Source organism: Ambystoma mexicanum, chromosome 8 (genome assembly GCF_040938575.1).
Source record: "Ambystoma mexicanum isolate Mex_15411 chromosome 8, UKY_AmexF1_1, whole genome shotgun sequence".
NCBI classification, from domain to species: Eukaryota; Metazoa; Chordata; class Amphibia; order Caudata; family Ambystomatidae; genus Ambystoma; species Ambystoma mexicanum.
This window is the reverse complement of record NC_090929.1, coordinates 785663895-785690049: the sequence shown is the minus strand read 5'-3', so window position 1 is coordinate 785690049 and position 26155 is coordinate 785663895. Positions and strand designations below refer to the sequence as shown.

The 26155-nt window shown below is 48.9% G+C and overlaps 1 protein-coding gene across 4 annotated transcripts in view; it reads left to right on the top strand.

Moving 5' to 3' along the window:
- Positions 1–26155, top strand: part of DDX21 (DExD-box helicase 21) — a 790459-nt gene that overhangs the window by 676518 nt on the left and 87786 nt on the right. For all 4 annotated transcript variants that reach the window (XM_069610614.1, XM_069610615.1, XM_069610617.1 and 1 more), the window contains one exon: positions 2307–2351. In XM_069610614.1, coding sequence (XP_069466715.1) covers positions 2307–2351 — 45 coding nt within the window. The remainder of the gene's footprint in view (positions 1–2306; positions 2352–26155) is intronic.

The following is a 26155-nucleotide window of genomic DNA, read 5'->3' as shown; positions in this document are numbered from 1 at the left end:
AATTACAAGTTCAAGGCCCTTACCTGGACGACTGGCTCATCCTAGCGAAATTGAGGGAGATTGCAGTCGCGCACACAACGAAAACCGTCCAGCTGCTGAAGGAGCTGGGGTTCTCTATGAATTATGCGACATCTTGCTTGGTGCCATCGCAAGATGCACTGTTTCTGGGGTCTTGGCTCAACATGGTGTTGTGCCTGGCGTCTCCGTCGGAGGAGAGGATAGTGGCCATTCTTGGCAAGGTACAACGGCTGTTGACCCTGAAGATCACGAGAGTGAGGTCCATCAAGTCCCTTTTCGGCATGACGTAGTCCTGCATATACCTCATTCGGCTGTGAAGGCTACGGGTGTGGTCACTGCAAGAGTTCCTCAACGCCGGTTGGATTCAGGTATCTGGAAGCTTTGAGGACAAGATCTCTTGACGAGTTTCCGTTGAGCGATAGGGTGATGGGGAGTCTGCGCGCATCTGTCGGCGGGCGCAGACTTCCAGACCCCATCCCATCAGGAGACGGTCACCTCCCTGGATGGTTGGGGCGCACACACCGGAAATCTCCACGCAAGAGGCCTGTGGCTACCGGAGAAGTCGTTGCATATCAATGTACTGGAGCTGCGGGTAGTATTTTGGGCCCTCAAGTCGTTCCTTCGTCCCTCAAGGGCAAGGTGATACTGGTCTTCACGGACACCACCACGATGTTCTACAATCTGAAGCAGGGGGGCACCAGATCCCCAGCGCTCTCCAGAGAGGCGCAAGACTTACGGCACTGGGCCGTTGCCCAGTGTATGTTCCGTTTCATCTGGCAGAAGTGAAGAACACCATCGCCGACTCCCTCAGCAGTTCATCAAAGGACTTTTCCATTCGTTCCCGCCGGTGAAGGCTCTGGCCCCGATATGGGAGCTCAATGTGGTGCTGACTAGGCTCATGGGTCCACTGTTAGAGCCTATGCATTCTGCATCACTGAAATACAACACAGCGTTTTTGTGGCCATCACCTCTGCACGACGAGTGGGAGGTATGCAGGCCCTCTTGTAAACCACCTTTCTTGACACACCACGCAACGCGGGTGGTGCTACGGACGCACCCCTCCTTCATGCCCAGGGTGCCGTCGGACTTTCATCTAAACGAGCCCTTGGTGTTACCTGTATTCTTCCCGACGCATTCGTAGCCGGCTGATAAGACTTTGCGCTTGCTGGATGTGGCTAGAGCGCTAGGTTCTACGTGGACCGCACAAAGAGGTTTTGGAACGCGTCACAACTTTTTGTGAACTTTGGCACTGTGAACCATGGGAAGGCCCTCTACAAGGCTTAAATTTCCAGGTGGCTCTCCAGCTGCATCACCCATTGTCGGACCGTTGCCTGGCCGTCCGAGAGCCCACTCGACCAGAGCGATCGCTGCAACTACGGCGTTCCTGTCTGGTGTGCCCCTACTGGACATATGCAGAGCTGCTACGTGGAGGTCGACGCACACCTTCACGAAGTTCTACTCCGTCGACAGCGATTCCAGGGAGGAGTACAGAGTCTGCCAAGCAGTGCTGCGCAACCTGTTCGCTTTAAGGTGAGCCTGGTGAGGCAGTAAGAGATGCTTAATGTTGAGCCTTTCCACCTCCTGTGGTTGTGCATGTGTGTACTGCTATGTATTCTTTATTCACATGCGAACCCTCTCGCCTACCCCCCTGCGGCTCTCTTGGTCCTACTGCCACCTTACGTGCGATCAAATCTGAAGATGGCTGCCAGAGGAGGGGCTTAGGTAGAGGGCAGTCATTGGTTGTGGGCAGTATGACCCAGAGACCAGTGATTGGTTGTTAGGATAAAGACAGTTCAGAAGTGAAACTGATTTTTTTCTTTACCGAGGATTCCCAGCCTGACAGGGAAAATTCATGAGCATGTGAATCCATGCCAGACTCGTGCAGGAGAACTACAGTTACAAGTAAGTTACTTGTTCCATACATTACTGGAGTTTGCCCACAAAGCTTGTCAAAAATAAACAGAAAACCCCAACACACTGCATTACCGTTTTCTGCTTCTCACCATGGAAGAGGGTTAATGTGACGGGGTATTGTTGAGAGGAAGGGCTAACGGGTGTTGTGGGATGCCCTTGTTTTAAAAATAAGGAGATTTCTGTGCTATGTTTGCGCCAGCAAAAGGCAAAATCATCCTGATCCAATCTTGATGAGTGCTACAGCGCTTGCTTGATTATTATAATAGCAAGCCAAAACATTACTGGCAAATATCGTTTCACACATGTAATTGTAAAGAGTGAAAGCACATGGGTTTACTATTTCATGTTTTCTTACACAATTTTAATTTTTTTAGGGAGTTTGTTTTGATGTCCCTGCAGCTGATCTTAAAGCCATACAGGTATGTTGTAATTTAGATATTTTAATGGTAATATAAGTGTTTTTTCCGAGACTGCTAACAAAGGTAATCTATCGTTTTATATAATTTGGTGTTATAGAAAGTAGTACCATTGTAATGACTTGGCTTACATGATGGGTCGGACTGCTGTTGTACTCAATAGTATGTTAAGAGCAGGCACACCACACATCAAAGATCAACCATCACCATCGAACACCTCTGCACACTGTAGTTTTCCATTGAAGGGCCTTGCACAAATTGCAGAGGTAGAGCAATATTGGAAGGGCCTTGCAGGAACGTAAGGGGAAACTAAAGGTAGGAAAGTATCCAAGCCCCGTAAATGCTGGCCTGCTGGACTTTTGACTGACAAGTCAAGAGGTGACTCCTCGTCGGAACAAGTCCAAGTGGTCTTGATCTAGGAGTGGTTCCTGCCACTAGTCCTTGTCAAAGCGGTCCAGGAAACGGCACCATAGGTCACCTTCCTCGTCCTGTTCGTCGGACGCCTCCCCAAGATGGATGGTATGCCTGTCCAAGTCATCGACCCCGGCGGAGTGGGATGCTTTCCGGGTGGCGATAATGAAAATGTTTGACACACATGGCAACGTTCCGCCTGCGCCTTCTGAGGAAGCCGGCAAGGGACGGTCTCGGTCGGATGCTCACGCGCATTCATTGGCTCCCACTGGATGCAAGGATTACATTTAAAACCCTCTACATTGTCCACAAGGCTTTCCGGTGCCTGGGTCCAAAATACCTTCAACTGTCCTTGCGTAAATACCTCCCCTCTCGAGTCCTTGACTCCTCTACTTCCAAGTCCCTCAGGGTCGTTTGCAAAGAAGCGAGCTGGGGGTAGATCTTTATCTTCTGTTGGCGCCTCCCTTTGGAGCAGCCTCCCGGCCACCCTGAAACTGGAGGAAAACCATCTCCGATTCCATAAACATCTCTAGACCTTCCTCTTTGCCTCTGCCTTTACCCCCTTCTCCCCTGTTGATCAGTTTACTCTCTTGGCATAGTGCACCTGGTCACCCTGTCATTCGGGCCCAGGTACCTGCTCACCCTGTGACCCTCCTGCACTGTCACCAGGCCACCCACTGCACTAGGGTTCTGCATCTGTACCCATACAGTCCCCCTCCCACTTTTCCTCTGCACTTATCAGATATACCTTTCTGATGTTTGTCAATCTGCTAAGAATCACATGTTGTGCATAGTCCGACATCCAGTGGTAACCGCAGAGTATTGCATCTTGTCTTTCAGGAATCGAAAGACTCTGGGTAAGGCTCTTGTAACCAGGACTCATGTCTGGCAGAGAGTCTCCCAGGACCCCCCTTGTTATCTGCAGGAATCGAAAGGGGACGTCGACATGGGCGTGCCTGTAACACTACCCCTAAGTGACGTGTAGTGTACCCAAGATCCCTCACGCTTCCAGGTCCCTCAGATTGTTTTTTTCCGCCAAGATAACTGGTCGCCCTTATGCAGAGTTCGTAAAGAACATCGCTGTTGTCCAACGACCTTTGGTCGAATTATTCTATAAAGATATTTAAATATCACCCCTTCCGTCCCTTGTCTAGACGGCTGTTCCAGTTTCCACCGAAGACCTGCGAGGTTCGACGGAAGGTGATCCTGTTGGCGTTGCCGACCACGTAGCCGGGCCTATACACTAGGGAGAGTGGGGTTGGGTGGACATTTTGTTTCAAACTGAAAATGCATTTTCCTTTCTTCCCTCTTTCCCAGTTGGTCTTAGTACCTCTTTGTAACCTCAGCTATGGAGAGGACTCCATGTAGATTTTTCCCTATTTGTAAGAACAAATGCCCATGGAAGGATAAGCACAGAGGGTGTGCGGCCTGTAAGCTCCTCCGCCCCATGACTTTGAAGGAGTGTAGAGTAAAACGGTGGGCGGCCTACGGTATGTCCAAGGCCGGGACTTCTGCCGCTACCACCGAATGGGACGACGGCAAGAGTTTCTATCGGGCCTCCAAACCAGAGGTTGTTGACCTTTCGATGGAACGCTCGTGTTCCGCATTGTCTGTCCCCGGCCCCGGTAAGCACGGTGTAAGCTCTGCTATGGGAAAGTTGCACCCCGGCGACAAAGACACATGTGCATGACACTAAGCACACAACCCCTAGCCTTACTTGGACTACGTTGAAAAAGACTTTGATGCAAATGGGTGCACCGGTAATTCCGGTGATCACCACCGATCGATGAGATCGGCAGCCCTCCCCGCAGCCACATGCACGCCTAGCGACTAGGCAATCCAAGACAAAGGGCGCTACCCCCAAAACACACAGTTCTGTCGACACGCATCACAGGAAAGCGTACGGCGACGACAAAGGACTCAAGACAAGGCATTGCCACTGCCGAAATTACGGCACTGCCGGAAAAGGTGGCCGATAAGGGCAAGGCCCCGATTCCGCCGAAACAGACTCCCTTACAACCGTCAGATGTACCTACGCGTCTCCCCACTGGTGAGGACGTCGAGAGCAGTCTGGCAAGAATTGTGGCTGCCGATTCCCATCAGTGCCTTGGTGTAAAACGCTCTATAAATCAACAATAAACGGCAGGCTAGGGACTCTCCGAAAGTCTCAAAGGCACAAAGATCTGCCGAGATCCAAGGAGAGCGTTCAGAAGTCGAGGGAAGGACACAGGGATACCCCACCTTCATCGGTCCTGCCAGAGGACTTCTCTGAGGGAGAGGAAGGACTTTCTACGACGCTAAGGCACAGAGCTCTACGTTTTTCGACGGATGAGAGTGCTAGGGATACTTTTTCGACAGAAGACTGAGAGAGGCACCTTTCCACCCCTAGACCGTTCTAGTTCGTCAGTCTGGACTAGGGAAAAGTTTGAGGACTGCATGGAAAGGCTGAACAAGTTTGTTTCACGTGCAGAACAACCTACACCAAGAAGGCCAAGGCAGGAAAGCCTTGCTAAACCTACATCTAAATTAACAAGACTTTTTGACCCCTCTTTAGAAGAGGACATATATAATTATGATCTTACTGAAGAAAACATTCTACCAGTTAAGGTACAGGAAGAATCCTTTCTATAACCAGGAGGTACATGAGCCCATTGGAGATGAGCCCATTGGAGATGAGCCCATTGGAGATGAGCCCATTGGAGATGAGCCCATTGGAGATGAGCCCATTGAAGATGAGCTCATTGAAGATGAACCTCTGGAAGGCTGAATGGAGGACCCAGATGTGGGTGACCCTCAACCATGGCAGTCCCCAGAGCCACAAGACCGAAACCCAGATATTCGGACTTAGACTCTCCTCAGAACATCCCTACAAGAAATCCTTCTCCTATTGATGATCAACTAACATTTAATATAATGTTACATAAAGCAGCCGATCACTTTAGAATTGCCACTGAAGAGGCAGCACCAGAAGCTGACTTTGTTGCGGATAATACTCGGGGAAGCTGCCAGCCAGCCAAGCCATCCCTCTTCTCAATTCGATTAAAAAACGCCTTGCTCCATCTTTGTCTACACCGGCTCTTACGAGAGGTGTAAACCCAAGAATTGAAAAACTCTTCCGCCCTTCTCCAGACCCTCTATATATTAGAGGTCCTTCCACACCAGATTCTTTGGTAGTCAGTACCACAAGGAAAATAGCAGGGGTTATTTTATCAACAGGCGAGGCTCTCCCTGACAAAGATGGGAAAAGGCTTTATGCCCTGGCTAAGAGGGTTACCACAGCGGCAGCGTACTCCACACGTATCGCCAATAACACCACTCTATTGGCTAGTTACGCAGATGCACAATGGGCTTTAATACAGGAAGGCCTACAAGAGGCTGGAGAACCTCTACGGACCCGCCTACTTACCACAGTCTCTGAAGGTAGGCAAGTTAAGCAAAGTATTTTTAAAAACACTTTGGATTCTGCCGAGACAGCTAGCCGAGCCCTCGCTCGGTGCATTCTCCCCAAGACACGCCTGGCTTCAAAATTCAGGGTTTAAACCTGAAACGCAAGTGTCTCTTATAAACAAACTTGTGGAGGAATCCACCTTGTTTGGAAAGGTGGTCGATGAGGCCTTATACTGCGAAAAAAGAACATGAAACCCTAAAGAGTTTGGACCAAATTACTCAGGCCTTCGACAAGGCGAGGATTTGGAAATAGATTTTTCGTGGCCAATGCTCCACTCACCAACAATATCCTTCAGGAAACAACTGGAACCAATACTTAAAATACCTGTTCCCGCAAAGGGGACAGAGGCGTGGTAAGGGAAGAGGCAGGAACCCGGCCCCCAGAGGGTCTCATGCCTCAGACTCCAAATGACTCGAAGATTCGGGTCCCCTCCCATGCCTTTATGGTCAGGGGCTGGCTGACATAATTCCTGAAAGGATGGGAGGGAATAACCATGGACCAGTGGGTGCTAAAAACCATAGCCCACGCGTACTGTGTAGAGTTCAACCAATCCTCAAAATACACCCCTCCATGTCAACTAAGACTAACACCAGAACATCTTTGCAAACTTCTTCAAGAAGTCGAGATACTGGAACAAAAAGGAGCCATAAAGATCGCACCTCTATCAAAGGTAAAGAAGGGTATTTATTCAGTGTACTTCCTTGTACCCAAAAAGGATCTTACCATGCATCCGATTCTAGATCTGCGCCCAGCGAACAAGTTTGTAAAACCACAGAAATTTTGCATGGTAACCCTGCAGGAAGTAATTCCTCTGCTCACACAGGGGGATTACATGGCAACTCTGGATATGAAAGATGCATACTTTCATATTTCGTTGTTGCCAGCGCACAGAGTACCTCAGATTTATGATAGAAACAAACATCAGTTCAAGGTACTACCCTTCGGCATAGCATCTGCACCAACGGTATTTACATAGGTACTAGCAGTAGCGGCAGAACACCTGCAAAGCCAATCCATTCCAGTTTATCTTTACCTCGACGACTGTCTCATAACGGGGGACTCCTACGAAACATGTCTGTCAAATAACCAAAAGACGATAGATCTTTTATTCAGCCTGGGATTCTCAATCAACGAGAAAAAATCCAACTTAGACCCCAGTCACGTCAAACAATTCCTAGGGGCTCTAATTCGAACAAAGGACTGCCTTGTCTTCCCCGCTCCAACGAGAGGGTTCAAAACATGTTATTTCAAATCCCTCACTATGTAGCCAGTCAAGAGGTAACAGTGCGCAAGGCTATGCGTCTACTAGGAATGATGGCGTCCTGTATCTACTTAGTTCCTCACGCCTGCCTGCGCCCAATGCAAGAGTGGCTAAGCAACCAGTGGTGTCAGGCCAAGGGACAATGGGACGATTTAGTAGTGGTCTCGCCGGACCTAGTTCTCTCGCTGCGGTGGTGGTCGAGGGAAAAACCTCTTGAAAGAGAAATCCTTCACCACCCCCGCAGTAGAAGCCACTCTAACTACGGATGCCTCCCTTACAGGGTGGGGAGCCCACCTCCTCCAGCAGACAGCAAGCGGAGTTTGGTCGCCAGACATAGCGTCCAACCACATAAACCTGCTGGCAGTGTTCAGAGAACTGAAAGTGTTCGAAACACACTACAGGGAAAGACTACCCTAATCCTCACAGACAGCACCACAGCCATGTACTATCTAAACAAACAGGGAGGCACTTATTCTCCAGGGCTGTCCAAACTGTCTCAGAACATTTGGAAGTGGGCTCTCATACACAACATGTTCCTGTTATCACAACATGTTCCAGGGGAATGCCATCTTTTGGCAGACATACTCAGCAGAGACTTTCCGTTGCCCAGGGCGTACGAATGGGGATTACACAGACATTGTCGCCAATGTTTTCGCACAATGGGGTTTTCCAGAGATCCATCTGTTCGCGACCCTGGAAAACGCCCAATGCCAAGACTACACTTCTAGGTACTCCCAGAACCGATCCAAGGGGAACGGACTCTGGATAACATGGTCAGGGAAAATTGAACCTAGCGGGCTGGCTCCTGAGGTTGTAGAATTCGGACACCTACAGCTCACTCAAAGATGTATGGACATCATTAGGGAGGCAAGCAAACCTAACACTAGATATTGCTATTCTAGTAAATGGAAACGGTTTATCTGGTGTAACTCAGAGCATCAACCCAATCAACTGTTCTCCCACTCACATTGTCCTATACCTAACTCACTTACTTGATTCAGGCCTAGTCTTCAACTCAATAAAGGTGCACCTAGCAGCACTTTCAGCATATACAACATCACAACAGAAGGTGTCGTGGTGGAAGATACCAGTGATTAAGGCTTTCATGGAAGGGGTAAAAAGAATTCACCCTCCCATTTCTAACCCGGCTCCCGGATGGGACGTAAATGTGGTGTTAACTAGGCTTATGGGAGCTCCTTTCGAGACCATGCACAAAGCAAGTCTTAAGAACCTAACCCCCAAGACTGCTTTTCTAATAGCAATCCCCTCCATTAGGAGGGTAAGTGAACTGCAGGCACTCTCTATTCTAGATCCCTTTGTTACAGTTCACAAAGACAAGGTAGTTTTGTACACTCACCCTAGATTTGCGCCTAAATTCTTTCCTCGTTCCATGTGAACCAGTCAATAGAGCTACTAACGTTCTTTCAAAATACCTCAAGCCTGGGGGTAAGAACCATGCACACACTGGATGTACGCAGAGCTGTCATGTTCTAGATGGAAAGAACTAGTCCAATAAGGAAGACTAATCAGTTTTTCATGCCTGTGGCCACAGGAAAAGGAGATGCAGTCTCCAAATCCACTATTTCCAAATGGCTCGTCAATTGCATTACACTCTGCTACTATCTTGCTAAGAGAGAACTGCCCTTCAAGCCTAGAGCACATTCCACTCGAGGCACTGGGGCGTCCATAGCATTAATTGCAAATGTTCCCCTTGAGTCCATTTGCAAAGCGGCAAACTGGCGTTCTGTACACACCTTTACAAAACACTATTGCCTAGACACTCATTCTAGTTCTGATTCTCAGGTGGGACAGGCAGTACTAAGACATCTTTTCACTACTGTTCCTTCTCACAACCCACCTCCAACTCCGGGTACTGCTCGCTAGTCTATGCACAGCATGTGATTCTAAGCAGATTGACCAACATCAGGAGACATGCATTACTTACCGTAAAAGCATTTCGAGGGGATTGGGTCCTCCGACGTATTCCATATCTATGACATGTAATCACCACAGCTGTGCTGCTTCGGAAACTTTTTTTGGCTCCTGCGTCGATGAGCCGTCGTCGAGGACCTCGTCCGACGTCATCCGATGTGATAAGTAGGACGCACGACGCCCGTAGCCTCAGTTCCGTTTTTTCTGCAAACGTGTTGCTTCGTGAATCTCGGTTAACGCCTCGACTCTTTGGAGTTCTGTTCTTCGAACCTGTTCGTTTTGTGAAAATCCTTCGTGTGAAGATGTCTTCTACTTCGTCTTCGACTCCGCGTCCGGGCTTCAAGAAGTGCGGGGAGTGTGGGTCCAAGATGTCGGTGACGGACTCGCACAACGCCTGCCTCTGGTGCCTCGGGGAGGCCCACGACACGGATGACTTTATCGACTGCCAGTCGCTCACGTCCAAAGCCTTACGCGAACGTAAGAAGTTGTCGGTAGGTCGGGTGTCCAAGCCCCGTAAGTCTAAGTCTGCGGAGCTTTCGACGGATGATTCGAGGGGTGACTCTCTGCGTCATCATCGGAAGTCTCGTGGGTCTCCTAGGAGTCGGTCTCGCCACTCAGCCTCTTCGAGGCATTCTCGGAAGCGCTGACACCGGTCGTCTTCCAGGTCATCTTCGGAGGACTCTGCCCGGCACGTCGCTTACCCCACCAGCCGTGCGACGCCAGAGGAATGGGCTTCCTTAGGGAAGAAAATGCTGGCGATTCTCGAGTCGCAGGGTACTAAGCCGTCCGCGCCCCCGAGTGGGGTCGGTCGTGAGAGGTCGAGAGACACCGCTCGCAAGAGTGGTCGGCAGGAGTCACGGGAGAGGTCCCGTTCGGACAAGGAGACTCGTTCTCGACGTACCTGTTCCAGGTCCCGGTCCTCAACGCGCTCGAGACCGTGTGCACCTGTGAGGTCTTCGAGGAAGACATCGACGTCTGAGGCGTCGACGGGCTTTCTCGAGGCTCCGAGGAAGTCGTCGAAGCCGTCGACGCTCAGGTCGTCGAGGGACACGCTCGGGGCTCCGGCTTCGAGGGCTGTGTCGACGCCGCCCGTGCTGGCGGCGTTGCATCTGATGTCGACGCCGATTTCCTCGACGCCTATCCTCTCGGCGCCGATGCCTGTTCTCTCGACGTCGGCTCGCTCGATGCCATCGACGCCTTTCGTGTCGGAGGTACCCCGTGGCACGGGGGAACCCCCTAGGAAGGCTCTGGTTAAGAGCAAGCTCTCTCGGGTGCCTTCTTTTCGCCACCTGGAATATATTTCAGAGGCGGATGAGGATTCTGATGGCCTGTTCCTAGTCAGGTTCCAGATGAAATTGTCTCGGGCCATAGCCAATCTGACGATTTGAGGCAGTCACTGCATGATGCCAGTGGACTGGACACCTCTCCGGAGGTGGAGTTTTGTAGGCCTGAGCCTGGTTCTCATGCCGATTCCTCGTACCGGCGCCTTATGGCTAGGGTCTCCGAGTACTTGGGATGGTCTGCTCCCCCACAGGAGTTTGTGCAGGATGATCTGACGGACATCCTTGATGTTGGTCCCCCAACTGACCCGGTACTGCCGTTCCATATGGCTTTACAGAGAAGGGTGGCAGCGGCTTGGACTGCTCCGGAGAGTCTCCCGGCGGTGGGCAGATCCTTGTCGCGAAAATACCGTCCAGCCAGTAGCGACCCCTGCTACTTGACCAGGCACCCCACTCCGGAGAGTTTGGTGGTGCAGGCGGCCACGGCCCCGGCAAAGCAGGCATCGTACCCTACCATCCCTCCTGATAGGGACGACAAACGTTTTGATGGCTGGGCGAAGAAAGTCTTTTCTTCTGGTGGTATGGCGCTTCAGGCGGCCAACTCAATTTGTGCCTTGTCTCGTTTCACACACACTCGGGAACTGTGTTGCGTTAGCGGCTGAACATATTCCCGAAGGGGACGAACAGGATGGTTTCCTTGCTATGGTCCAGGATGGTAAGGATGCCATGTGTGAGTCCGTTCAGTCGGGTTTGGACTTAGCTGAATGCGTCAGTAGGTCCATGGCGGCGAGCACCGTGATACGCAGGTTTGCGTGGTTGCGGAAGTCAGGGTTTGCTCCTGATGTGCAGTCCCGGCTCCTCAACATGCCCTTTGACGGTGAACACCTTTTTGGCAGCAAGGCTGACGAGAGCCTTGAGAGGTTGCAGACCTCCAAAGCTGCAGCGAAGTCGTTGGGCGCTGCAGTTCGCCAACCTCTGCCTTTTAGTCCTAGGGGACAGCAGTGGAGGGGTGGTTCCTTTCGCCATTACTCGTCCTTCAGTAAAGCGAGAGAAGCTGGCAGTCAAAGAGGCCAACGCAGGGGTACCAGAGGTGGACGACAGGGTACCCGTGGTGCCAAGGCCGCTCGGGCAGTTGCCTCTTTGCCCTCAGGTAACGCCCCAGCCGCTCCCACTCAGTCATGAGGCCATGTCCCATGGTTCGCCGGTTGGGGGTAGGCTGGCGCAGCATCTTGTAGAGTGGCAAGCCATTACTTCAGATGTGTGGGTTCTGGAGATCATAACCCACGGCAACTGTCTACCCTTTCGGCACAGGCCTTGCGACAATCCACCGGGGAACCTCTTTGCAGAGTCCGGATCCGCTCCTTGCGCAGGAAATTCAAGCCCTGCTGGAGAAAGGCGCCATAGAACTGGTGCCTGTAGCGGAGAGGAACAAGAGATGGTATTCCCCTTATTTTTTGATTTCGAAGAAAGACTGGGGATTGAGACCCTTCATGGACTTGCGCGGTTTGAACAAACTCCTCAGGAAGGACAAGTTCAAGATGGTTACTCTCTCTCAAGTCCTCCAGGCCCTTCAGCTTCAGGACTGGTTGGTGTCACTCGACCTCAAGGATGCTTACTTCCATGTGCCGATCTATCCCAAGTACAAGAAGTACCTGAGGTTCACTGTTGGCGACTCGCACTTTCAGTTTCGGGTCCTGCCGTTCGGATTGTCCTCCGCCCCGAGGGTTTCCACCAAGCTCATGGTGGTGGTGGCAGCGCATCTCAGGCAAGGGGGGGGATTCACGTCTACCCCTACCTGGACGATTGGTTGATCAGGGGGAGCTCTCCCGAGCAAGTCCTGGATCATCTGTCCGTCACCTGCCACTCCCTTCACAGGCTGGGCTTCTCCCTCAATTTAAAGAAGTCCCATTTGACGCCAACACAGCGGCTCCAGTACATCGGAGCAGTGCTCGACACTTCCCTGGGGCAGTGTTTTCCTCCCCAGGTGAGGGCTCTTCACATTCAGCAGATGGTGCACAAGTTTCAGCATGCCCAGATGCTCCCAGCGTTCGAGTTCTTGAGGTTGCTCGGCCTCATGGCATCCTGCATTCTTCTGGTGCCAGAGGCTCGCCTGCGGATGAGATCTTTGCAGTGGGTACTCAAGATGCAATGGTCGCAGTCCTCCGGCAGGATGTCGGACCCGGTTCAGGTGCCGCCCTCGGTCGCCCGGGACCTTCTGTGGTGGGCCGTCCAAGGCAACTTGATGAAGGGGGCTCCATTTTGGCTTCCCTGGCCGGAGGTGACGATCGTGACGGATGCATCCCTCACGGGATGGGGAGCTCATGCCAACGGGCTGACAGTCAGCGGTCGTTGGTCTCCGTCGGAGTCCAGACTCCATATCAATCTGTTGGAGCTGAGGGCCGTCAGGCTAGCCCTGAAGGCTTTTCTGCCGACTGTGCGAGGAAAGAGTGTCCTGATCCTGACGGACAACACAGTGGCCATGCACTACCTCAACGAAAGGGGGGGGGCAGGGTCACTTCCTCTGTGCAGGGAGGCGATGCAGCTCGAGTTCTGGGCCATCCAGCAGGAAGTTTCGATCTCGGCAGTTCATCTAGACGAAGACGAAAACGTGACGACCGACGCTCTGAGCAGGCAGAGCGCGATCTCTCACGAGTGGGAGTTGGCTCAGGAGATTCTCCTGGAGATCTTCGCCCTTTGGGGGACCCCTCAAGTGGATCTCTTCGCCTCCAGTGTCAACCGGAAGTGCAAAAGGTTTTGCTCGCGGGAATTTCCTCCAAAAGGAGCCTTAGGAGACGCGTTTGTGGTGGAGTGGTCATTCCCGCTGCTGTACGTGTTTCCTCCAGTCCCCGTCATCCAGCAAGTGCTGCAGAGGTTACGGAAGTTCGGTTCCCGGATGATCCTCATTGCTCCGGCGTGGGCTCGGAGGACGTGGTACCCGGACCTTCTCGACTTGTCCATCTGCCCTCCACGTCGTCTTCCCTACCGAGACGATCTGCTCTCACGGGAGGGGGGTCAGGTTCTCCATCCAGAGGTCAGATCCCTCAACCTTCACGCTTGGCTTCTGAAAGGTTGAGGTATAAGGATTGGGACCTCCCTGAAGACGTGATGGAGGTGTTGCTTTCGGCCCGAAGGCCAGCAACAAAGTCTCTGTACCATTGCCGTAAGTTCTGCGACTGGTGCAGAGTTCAGAATGTGGATCCTTTTGCATGTGACATCCCCATGCTTCTGTCCTTTTTACTTTCTTTGGCCCACAGGGACTTGCAAGTGGGTACCATTAAAGGTTACCTGGCGGCGCTGTCCATCTTTAAGCGCTCGTCTGAAGAGTGTTCTTACTTTAAAATCCCTTTAATTTCACAGTTTCTGAAAGGGCTCACTAATGTGTTCCCTCCGTCACCTTTCCTGGTGCCCGGTTGGGATTTAAACCTTGTTAAGTTTCTTATGGGTACTCCGTTTGAGCCTTTACATTCTTGCCCTTTGAGGCTGTTAACTCTGAAAACTGTGTTTTTAGTTGCGGTTACTTCCGCTCGCAGAGTGAGTGAGTTACAGGCACTTTCAGTTAAGCCACCCTTCACTGTATTTCACAAGGACAGGGTTGTCCTTAGAGTTCGTCCTTCTTTTCTTCCGAAGGTAGTGACGGAATTTCATTTGGCCCAGAAGGTTGTTCTTCCGGCATTCTATCCTCCTCCGCATCCTGGTAAGGAAGAGGAGAGGCTCCATAGGCTTGATCCTAGGGGAGCTTTAAGCTTTTATGTTTCACGCATGTCCCGGGTCAGAGTGGACGATCAACTCTTTATTGGTTACGCTGGAAAGCGTTTGGGGCAAGCTGTGACGACAGACTTTCTCGCTGGATTATTTTAGCCATCTCGGAGTGTTACAGCTTGGCGGGTAAGGACCCACCGGCTGGCTTGCGGGCCCATTCTACCAGGGGTATGGCTGCATCTACTGCCCTGCAGAGGGGTGTTCCTATTCGCAACATCTGTGATGCAGCCACCTGGGCTTCAGTACATACATTTGTACGTCACTATTCCCTCATTTCCATCCGAGGACAGGATCTGGCCTTTGGCAAGACGGTCCTTTGCTCTGCTATTTGATTGGCAATTCTAAATTTTGATTCTAAATTCTTTCCCTCCTCCTTGCTCTGGTACTGCTTTGGGAGTCTGTCATAGATATGGAATACTTCGGAGGACCCAATCCCATCGAAGAACAAGTTACTTTCTTACCTGATAACGTTCTTTCGATGGGATGGTCCGACGACTTATTCCATATCACTCCCGCCCTGCCTTCCCCGCTGCAGAATTTCTTTTGCGATTGCAGCTTATGTTCAGCAAGGCTTTGTGTCTGACTGGCAGTTGACTAATGTCACACGTTCTGGGGGGAAAAACTACAACTGAGGCTACGGGCGTCATGCGTCCTACTTATCACATCGGATGACGTCGGACATCGGAGGAGGTCCTCGACGACGGCGCATCGACGTCATCGACGCAGGATGCAGATGCCGAAAAAAGTTTCCGAAGCAGCACAGCTGTGGTGATTACATGTCATAGATATGGATTACGTCGTCTGACCATCCCATCGAAAGAACGTTACCAGATAAGAAAGTAACTTGTTCTTCTGATGGTTGTATCTGCTTAGATTCACATGCGCCCACCCTTCCTCCCTGCTCGGATGGAAGGAACATAGACGTCTTAGTACTTTCGAATGGATTGTGTCCTCCCACGTATTCCTCAAATTGTGATAATCGTATCCTGCCTGCTTCGCAAAAAAATGTTTCGACAGAGGGTGCTGTGCACGAGAAGTTATGTCGATGTCCCTCGACGGCTTCTGTACCATGTCGTCATCAGTACAAATAGCTTGTGGCGCGCCCGTTAGTTTGTTTCGTTTTTCCCGCTCTTGAGAATGGCGCACTTCGAAATTTTCTTCAGAAAATGTCGTCTTCATCTACCCCTTCTACACCCAAGACGGAGTTTAAAAAATGTATTGACTGCGGTTCAAAGATGTCGATCACAGATCCTCACCGCTTTTGTCTCTGGTGCCTAGGTTAAGACCATAGAACCGGCGACTGGCTCCTGTAGTCGATGACGGAGAAGGCCCTTCATGAGAGGAAAGGTAAACTGGCGGTGGGGTGGGAAGCTTCTAAGGCCTCCTCGAAGGCCTCGTCTAAAAGACATTAAAAAATCGAGCGATTCGAAAGAATCGAATCGTCATAGACACTCTAAGAGATCCCAATCGCGTAGTAGATCGAGGCGCTCTTCATCTTCCTCTTCAAAATGAGTTAAAAGGAGACCTAGATCTCCATCTTCATCATCCGATACATCTACCAAATTGGTACGATTCCCGACTAAGTCGGATTCCCCAAGAAAATGAGAAGATTTTAGAAGGAAGATGGAGGTCTTTCAGAATGCGGCCTCAACCCCCCCCACCCCCTCTCCCCTCAAAGAAGCCAGACCTCAGTCGCTCCATTGGACGACACAGGGAAGTCAGGAACTACTGTGGTAAAACCCAGTAGTATGGGGGAAACACATAAAACTCGAGTTGACGCCAAGTCGTTGAGTAATCCTTGTGAATAGAGTGTTTCCCCGACACTGTATAAAAAAAACTAAGTCGTGAAACATCTGCGACTTCAACGCCATTGGCGCCGACTGCTTCGACATCGAAGCCTAAAGCTTCTTCGACGCCTTTGCTGACCCCATCGGTGTCCTCAAAGGCTCCTTCGATACCATCAAAGGTTCCTTCGATTCCTTCGACCAAAACTTATGAACAAGACAGATTTACTCCTTTACCAAAATCAGACTTCAAGTGTGTCAACTATATTTGAAGAAAGTGGCTCTGAAGATGAAGTTTCTCCTTTTGGAGTAAAATATGTTACTAGAGAGGTCCCAGAAGAATTAATCGATCTAGAATCGAAAATGAGACGTGTGTGACAGTGGCATTGATACGTCACCTGAGCTAGAGTTTGCAAAACCTGACCCTGCAGAACATGCAGATTCAGGGTACATGAGTTTAATGAATAGAGTGGTGGAATACATGGGTTGGGGTAGAGTCTCACCCACCTTTGATCAGGATGACATGACTGACATACTAGATCGGGACCCCCAGAAGGATCCAGTTCTCCCCTTTCATAGGGCACTTCAGAGAACAGTAGAAAAGAACTGGGAAGCTCCTGACAATATTGCAGCAGTAAACAGTAATTTTCCTAAGAAGTATAGAACTTCTAGTTCTGAGCCGGAGCATTTAAACAGGCATCCCACTCCAGAAAGTCTAGTTATTCAGACTGCGTATCCAACTACCCCTCCGGATAGAGAGGATAAGAAGGTAGATGCCTGGGCCCATAAAGTTTTTACTTCGGGTAGCATGGCTTTGAAGTCAACTAATGTCACCTGTACCCTGGCCAGGTTCACCCATACTCTGTGGGACTGTATTTCGGCGGCGGCTGAGCATATTCCGGAAGGCGAGGAAAGTGAAGGCTTCCTGAATATTGTCAAAGACGGAAAGGAGGCTATTGGCTATTAAACCTTTTGAGCCTCTGCACTCATGTCCCTTGAGGCTTTTAACATTGAAGACTGTCCTTCTTGTTGCCTTAACATCAGCCCGCAGGGTTAGTGAACTACAGGCGCTCTCATGTAAACCCCCATATACTACTTTTTACAAGGTCAAATTAGTTCTTAAAGTTAAACCATCTTTCTTATCAAAAGTAGTTTCTGACTTCCATTTGTCACAAAACAATCATATTACCAACATTCTATCTCCCTCCTCATTTGGGCAAAGAGGAGAGGGTGCATAGACTGGACCCCAAAAGGGCTCTCAGTTTTTACATTTCAAGAATGTCAAAATTACGTCAAGATGACCAACCTTTTGTAGGTTATACAGGTCATAAATTGGGATTAGCAGGGACAAAACCAACTATATCCCACTGGATCATTCTGGCAATAATTGAGGGCTACAGATTTGTGGCAAAAGACCCAACGGATGGGCTACAAGTCCATTCCACTAGGGGGGTGGCTACTTCTGCGGCTTTGAAGAAGTTACTGCAGCAGATATTTGTTCAGCTGGAACATGGGCATCAATGCATACCTTCATCAAGCATTATTGCTTAGATGCCTCTTCCTCCAATGAGGGTTTATTTGCCAAGGCAGTACTTCATGCCGTCCATGAAAACAAGAACTAGTACTCCCACCTCCAAAATTACCACTGCTATGGGAGTCTATCACAAGATGAGGAATACGTGCAACGACACAATCCATTCGAAGAAAGTTACTTACCAACTGGTAACGTTCTTTCGACTGGATGCTCCTCCCACGTATTCCTCATCGCCCCTCCCATCCTACCCCGCAGTACAGTTTACGTTTCTTACTTTCCTCTCACGAAGAGTCTATCAGCCATGAGTCACGCCTGGGTGTTCCTTGAATATTTCCTTGAAACAACCAGAACTGAAGCGAACGGGCGCGTCATGAGCTTTTTGTACTGATGACGTCGGCACTGTACGGAGCCCGTCGAGGGACATCGCCACGGTCTCGTGCACAGCGCCCTCTGTCGGAAAAAAAAAATCTGAAGCGGCGAAGCTGGCAGGATGCGAATATCACAAGATGAGGAATACATGGGAGGAACATCAAGTCGAAAGAAGGTTGCAGTTGGCAAGTAACTTGTCCTTCTCTTTTCTGTACTCAGTCACGATAGTCATAAGGCTCCCTCTTGGCAGAAATAATGTAATCGGAGGGACTTCGACGCCTGAGGGATCTTGGGTACACTACACGTCACGTAGGGATAGTGTTACAGGCACACCCATGTCGACGTCCCCTTTCAATTCTCGAAACACAAGATGGAATACTCTGCGGTTACCACTGGATGTCGGACTATGCACAGCATTTGAATCTAAGCAGATACAACCATCAAATGGTTTTACTTTAAGTAATGCATGTCATCTGACCAACTTTCACCTGCCACTTGTTGGCTCCACTACCCTTATTTGTTATCTAATTATTTAGTCTGTTTTTCTCTCCACCGCTCCCCACTTTCCACTCCCCCACCCCGTACATGCACTTTCCCCTTTGTTTGCCTTTTCCATGCACTTGCACTTTCTTAGATGTCACTGTTTTATTTTTTATTTGGGTTTTTTTCTCCCTTGTTCCCCTCCCTTTTGCCTGTGCGCGCTCTGAAACACGTGTGTACAAGCGCATTATAAATAAAAGAACATATCATATCATTTGGGCCCGAGTAAATGGCGTGATAAACACTGGGAGCCTTTGTGGCCCTGTTCGGACAAGGCCTCGAAAGATCACCCGAGAAGTGCCAGATGCAGGTCTTTGTCTCCAGTAAAACCGGCAAAACCTTTCAAGACCCTCAAAGCCCTTGAAGGCATCAACGCCATTGGCACATGCCCGCCGGGTGCGCCTGTCAGGTCTTCAACCCCAGTCGGGCCATCAACGACTTTGGAGCCAATTTTACCATTGAAGGTCCCTGTGCAAGTGGACCCTGCGAGGAAGGCAGCCTGTGACTGAAGAGGTTCACTCCTCTCCTAAGGAAGGATTTTTTTTAGGTCCCTGTTAGGCAAAGTTTGTATGCAGTACCCTTTGGGACCACTACACACAACTATGACTACAGGTGTAAGCAAACCAACCTTAGGTACAAGTCTGTACTACAGTTTTTGGTAACGGAGCTGAGCAGCCAGGCTTATCTCAAGAGGGGAATGTGAGCTGTAATGTTAGAGGTCTACAACCGCAAGTATTCAAATAAACTCGTACACTCAAGGTTTCTTGGTAAAACTTATTAATTTATTTCAGTTATAAAACATTCACTAGAAGGAGGCAATATATCACGCACAAATATACTTCAGTACTTTACACTGTACGTTTCTGAGGCATTTAGACTACTTTGAAGGAGCAGCAAAATGGCATTCAGAGTTCTTTGAAGTAGACGCAAAAAGGCATAGGTTAATTATCAATAAAAGATTACAATTATTCTTTAGGCAGAGTCAATTCAATGCAATAGGTTAGGCCAAAGTCAATGGGTTAAAGTCTTGTATAGGATAAAGCAGTTCTGGTAGTTGAACGGAAAAGTATTTGCCAAAGTTCTCAGAAGTAGTTTGTAAAAGAGAATCATATGTTGTCACAAGATGATCACGCCTGCAAGTTGGGAAAGTTTCAAGCACTTTCACCGCGACAGGTAAGTACTCTTATTTCACAGTACCTTAACAATGAAGAAAAAGATGCCACTGAAGACTTCTGTTCCTGGAAGTTCCTGCCGATGTAGCTGTTCCTGAGCCTGAGACTTGGGGACAAGGGGGAGGACGTTGGGGGACTCCTGCACTGGGACTGGTCAAAAAGTTGGCAACTGGCAAATCTTCAGTTCCGGGAGCTGTAGTCAAGCACACAAACTGGTGTCCCTCTCCCTGGTTATTCGGTTTCCTGCAGCACGCTGAGAAAAATACAACCAGCTCCAAGATTGGTATCCAGGTGACTTAGTGTTGAGTTGATTGGTCCCACCAACTGAAAGGGAGAAGTCGTCCTTGCAGGGGCTTCTCTGTCGAGGTGAACTTGGTGATTCGGACCTGCAGCAGGGCTTCACCGGCAAACAAACGGTCCAGGAGTTGCAGCGGCCGTCCTCTTCAAGCTAGTCTTCGGTTCTTTCGGTCCAGTGGTCGACTCTGCCTTCCAAGCCAACAGACCTTTATCCAGTTTCCTCCCTTTCATTCCAGCCTAGCTGTCACTCACCCAGTAGGGTGGCTGTCCTTGCCAGACAGTCAGCCAGCCCATCACGCCAGAGTGCATTTGGGTCTCCTTGGAGACTAAGCACAGGGAGTTTCGGGCACCTCCCTCACTTCCTGCCCACCCCAAACACTCGGGCGCCAGAGGCAGTCTTCAGTGCTGAAGCCCGGCGAAGGAACAAGGGGACCAAACCTGGTTTGGCGCGCAGAGACAAACTCTAGAAGGACCTTTCCAAAAAGAAATGGCGAAAAAAGGACCGGGACCTGTAAACAAAGGGGGCTCAGACACCATCTTGAAAAACATGGCTCCTGCAATTTAACGCTACTGGTGTTTCGCGGTCGGGGAAAATCATGGTAGTTCGTTGTAAAACCAACGCCACCAGCCATTTTGAGAGGCACAAGCAGCATTTGACTGCTACATGAGTTTCTAGACACGGGGGATACTAAGTAGCCCCTCCAGCACTCTATTGTAAGATAGGGTGTGCTTGGTCTAGGAATTTAAAAAGACTAAAGTCAATTTCACTTTACTTTCTCTGGGAAACAGTTTATCCCAGAGAAGGTATTTAAACCTTTGGACCGCCTAAAAGGCTTCCCTCTGTCACTGCACTGTTGGTGCTGTGTGACACAAACGAAAAGATGATGCCTCTGGAGTTGTTTAGACTCCATAACCAAATGACACAAGCGTAAAACGCATTCAAATACATGAGAGGGTGGGAAAAAGGCGCTCACTCTCCAGGTAAAAAAATAAATTCCTCAAAACCCAGCAAAGTTGCATTAGCACATTTATTAGAATTCTCCCTAACAGTCCCTCACTGACATTTATGAGGAACAACAATCTGAGGATGAGGTTGTCCCTTTTGGTCTCCAATATGGGACCCGTAATGCTCCCGATTGCCTCATTTCAGAGGAGAGTCGGATGGAGGATTTTTGCCAATCCTTGCACAGTGCCAGTGGTATTGACACTTCCCCCTGAGCTGGAGTTTGGCAAGCCGGACCCAGGGGAGCATGCCGACTCCTCATATCGAAGACTCATGTGTAGAGTTGTGGCGTATCTGGGCTGGTCCACGCCTCCTGTGCACTTTGAGCAAGATGACCTTATGGATATTTTGGTTCAGGGTCCGTCTATCGACCCTGTCTTGCCATTTCCTATGGCCCTGCAGAAAAGGGTGGCGGCTGCAAATTGTGACACCCCGGAGACTACTCAGCGGTGAAAAATTATCTTACGAAGAAATACCGCCCATCCAGTAGCAACCCTGGCTACTTGTCCACTCAACCCACTCCAGAGAGTACGGTGGTCGGGCAGCTACGGCTACCTCTAAGCAGGCGGCGTACCCTACAATCCCTCCTGATAGGGACAATAAGCGTATGGATGGAGGGGCACGGAAGGTGTTTTCTGCTGGGAGTATGGCATTCAAATCGGCCAACTCTACTTGTTCCTTAGCAACATTTTTGCACACTCTATGGAATTGCATTTAGTTAGCGGCTGAGCATATTCCAGAAGAGGAATAAAGGGATTGTTTTCTGGCTATTTAGGGTGGCAAGGATGCCATGTGTGAATCCCTTCAGTCTGGTTTGGAAACTGCGGATAGTGTGAGCAGGTCCATGGCTACGAGCACCGTGATGCACAGGTTTGCGTGGTTGCGGAAGTCAGGTTTTGCACCTGACGTGCAGGCTCTTCTCAACATGCCCTTTGACGGGGTCTCATCTGTTTGGCAGTAAGGCTGACGAGAGCCCTGAGAAGTTGCAGACCTCTAAGGCAGCTGCCAAGTCTTTGGGTGCTGCTGTTTGGTAAATGTTAGGGAGCATTCTCAGAGATGTACCATTTCCCTCCACTTTAGAGACCCCCACCTGGAGAGAGTGATACCCTTTTTCCCCACCCTCCCGTATTTTAATGTGGTTTTGAACTCTTGTTTCTTTTGGTTGTGGACTCTGACAAACTCCATAGTAGTCAACTTTTACATTGTGTCATACAGCACCTTCAGCGGAGTTGCACAGGGAAGTCTTTCAGATTTTCCAAAGGTTTAAACAGTAAACTGTTTCGAAGAGCAGTAAAGTGAAATTGACTTTACTTAAATTTGTAACTTTCTAGACCCAGCACACACTCTTACAATAGGGTGCTGGAGGGGTTACCTAGTATCCCCTTTGTCTAGCTTCTCATGTAACATATTTAGTTACCCTTTTCTCACTGAATGGCTGGTGACAGTGGTTTAATTTTAACTACTGTGGTGTGCATTTACCGTGGGCTGCGTTCGCAGCTGCAGTAAAGCACCCAAGAGTGCCATTTTTGTCAAAATGGCCCTGGTCGTCTTTTTTTCACCCTTACATCTTGGAAAGGTCCTTCTTGAGATTTACTCGGCGCGCTATTAGTTAAAGTTTGCATGCAGTACCTTCTGGGACCACTACACACAACTATGACTACAGGTGTAAGCAAAACCAATCGCGCACGCCCATCGCGAAGGCCTCGTTAAGGCTGTTTGCTATTCGCAGCGAGCTGTGGCTGCCGGATTTATAGGCTTGTTTAAACTTCTGCTTTTAGCTATGTTTTTTCTTTGAAGCTGTAAACCTTGATTCCTTTATAATCTGCAACGGTCTGTTTTTCTGTCTTTTTCATTAATTGGCTCTTTGTGGGTTTGGCATCTCTAACGTGTGGAGTTTCTTGCTTTTTGAAGTATATCAAACACAAGACAGAGTTATGAAGATAAAAGTGGCACAAACCAAAAAAGCTTTTGTAGGCATGTTTACGCCAGTGAATACAAGGAGAGCCAGCTTGGCAAGAGCTGCTGCTTTACTGCTACCTCCACCTACAGAAAATGAAGATCTGTTGGAATGTGCCCAACATTGTTCTAACGAAGTAAGAAATGCAGCTTCTTCGCAATCCTCCTTTTCAGAAGAGAGCAAAATGTAATGTCTTGCCCAATTCATTTGTATGAATGAATAATAATTCAATGGGTAATAACACTAATCTTTCCCCTATTGATGCACCACAGATTTTTCAGAGTGGTGAAACAACCTTGCTTGGGCTATCTACCCACGAGGATGAGGCCTGTGATAAATCCCATGAAGAACCTTTTTCTATCTACATTTCGGAAATTACTTTCACTATGGGTCTACATAACATCCTGTTAAAAGAACTGAAAACCCAAACGAATGTATTGAGTGACATATTTAAGGAGTTAAGAATAATTCTGGACAAATGTAACGGAACATTCCAGGTTTTCTTAACCAGTTTGTTAAAAGAAATATTACCCTCCTTACTAAAAGAGAATGAGCAGGTGGGGGCCATAGTAGGAAAAAGTGGGAAGGGGAGTGGTCTATAAAGTTTATTGCCGGAGAAAGTTTTGTCTATTGAATTAAATGTAAATGGAGCAATGGAAACTGCTCCAGGATGTAAGAATGATGGTGGAGATCAGAATAACAAGGAGGGGTGCAGTGAAGTTATAGATGGCGTGATCGAGGCCGCTGATGTCATATTGGATACTCCCTAGCAAGATGTAACAGAGCCCTCTGTGTTTATAACCAAGCTATCAAAAAACAAGAAAAAAAATTAAAACGAAAGAACACAGGCTCTAAAAAACCAGAATAAATCGAGGAAGTTCCTTAGGGACTCAGGCATGCATCACAGAATTGACAATGATCGACAGGAGATAGATTCTATGAAGACAGTGAATCCAATAAGTGAGAATGGCCCTTTAGTTCTCCTAAATTACCCTAAGTCAAAGAGTGAGGTGGATGGCATAAGTAGTGTAGGGGAATATCAGGACGGCACGAATACCATCTCTGAAGTTCTTAAGAATAAAAAAGATTATGGAAGCATTGAGATGCAATTAAAAACCATTGAATATGGTTTAAATGACATTTTTGAAATTTTTAAGAATCCAGCAGCTGTTTCTAGAAAGGAAATGCCAATATCTAGTGATCCCACACATTTTGTACAATTTAACCTGGACTCTATAAAAATCAGTCTTCGACAAATGAAGTCGCTTCGAAACAGGGGGAGACGCATATGACATACCAGAATGATGATAAACTGTCCTCTGTGAATTGTGGTCTGGGACACAAAAGCTCTGAGGGAGAACGAGCAAATGTAGATGGAGAGACAATTAGCACTGTAAGTCTTGGGGTGAACTCTAAAGCTTTGGGGGTTCTAGCAGTGACAAAAGTGGCCCATCAAGTAGATGCAGGGGATGGCAAAACCAATTTGGCTGAAATAGAGGAACTAAGATCTCTTGTAGAAAGCATGATGGTGCAGAGTGAAGTACGAACAGAGTCAAAACCTGAAGGAATCGGCACAGTTTTAAATAACTGGCCACTTCCTAACACGCTTAAAGTAGGGCAAGATTGTGGCAATCCCTATGAAAGGAATGACAGATTTAATTTAACCAACGAGAAAAGGACGGAGTACGAGACTTTGGTAACTGCAAAGGAAGGGTATGAACATCCGAATTGGAACCTTAGAGACAGTGTATACAAACCCCCAGTATATCCAGAAATACTAAGCCTAATATAAAGCTTTGTTTGAAGATGGGGGTCCCCCATCTCTGAATAGAGCCTATATTCTATCATTGTTCTCGGAGATTCCTGAACTTAATTTAATCCCCCAGCAGATATTCTGTTAGTCATATCTTCTTCGACAAAAGAAGTCGACTATGTAAGACTCGTAATACCCTCTCCCCTGGTGAGATCTTTAATTCGGAAGGAAGCAGGATCCCTACAGTGGAGGGGTTTTGATGTTACCAACTATAGGCGTCTGGATGACAATAATTCTAATCAAATACCCCAAAGGGACAATGTAGCTACAGATAAGTATATGGACGGACACAAGGACGAGGAACAAAGTAGGGTGGGGAATGCACTAAACTATAATCCTAATGGGGTAGATACTAAGGATTGGAGGTGGCTGGCATTGTCCTTCAGCGTACCGACCTATTTGACCCTACTCTCATAGAATTCAAGAGGGAACACTAACCTCCTATATAATCAAATTAAGGTGGAATTACAACATTTTGACATTCTATTAAAGTAGACCTGGGTGCGTGGCAGCATTGCGTGGGATGGATATGAGGTCCTATGTTTGAATGCACAAGGAGGTACTTGGGGGCGTCCGAAGGGTGGCTTATTGTTAGGCCACAAATAAGGAATTAACATAAGATTAGAAGTTTGGAGAATCTGGAATGCTTTTTTGGTTGCAACTTTTAAGTTGGAAAATTATGAAGGAATATCACTCCTGATGATTAATATATATTTCGAGGGGATTTGGGTCCTCTTGACGTATTCCATATCTGACAGTCATCACCACAGCTGTGCTGCTTCGGAAAATCTTTCTGCGTCCTGCGTCGATACGCCGCCCTCGAGGACCTCCTCCGACGGCCGACGTCACTGGATGTTATAAGTAGGACGCACGCGCCCGTAGCCTCAGTTCCTTTTTTTCCGCAAACATGTTCGCTTCGGAGATCTCAGCGTGCCTCGACTCTTTGGAGTTTCTGTTCTTTCGGTTCTTTGAACCTGTTCGTTTGTTAGAAGTTTTCTAAATGTCTTCCTCTTCTTCCACCCCATGTCCGGGCTTCAAGAAATGCAGGGACTGCGGGTCCAAGATGTCGGTGACTGACTCGCACAACGCCTGCCTCTGGTGCCTCGGGGAGATTGTGTCGACTGCCAGTTGCTTATGTCTGTTTCTTCAGGATGACCTCACGGATATCCTCGACCACGGACCACCAACTGACCCGGTACTGCTGTTCCATATGGCTCTACAGAGGAGGGTGGCGGCGGCTTGGACTG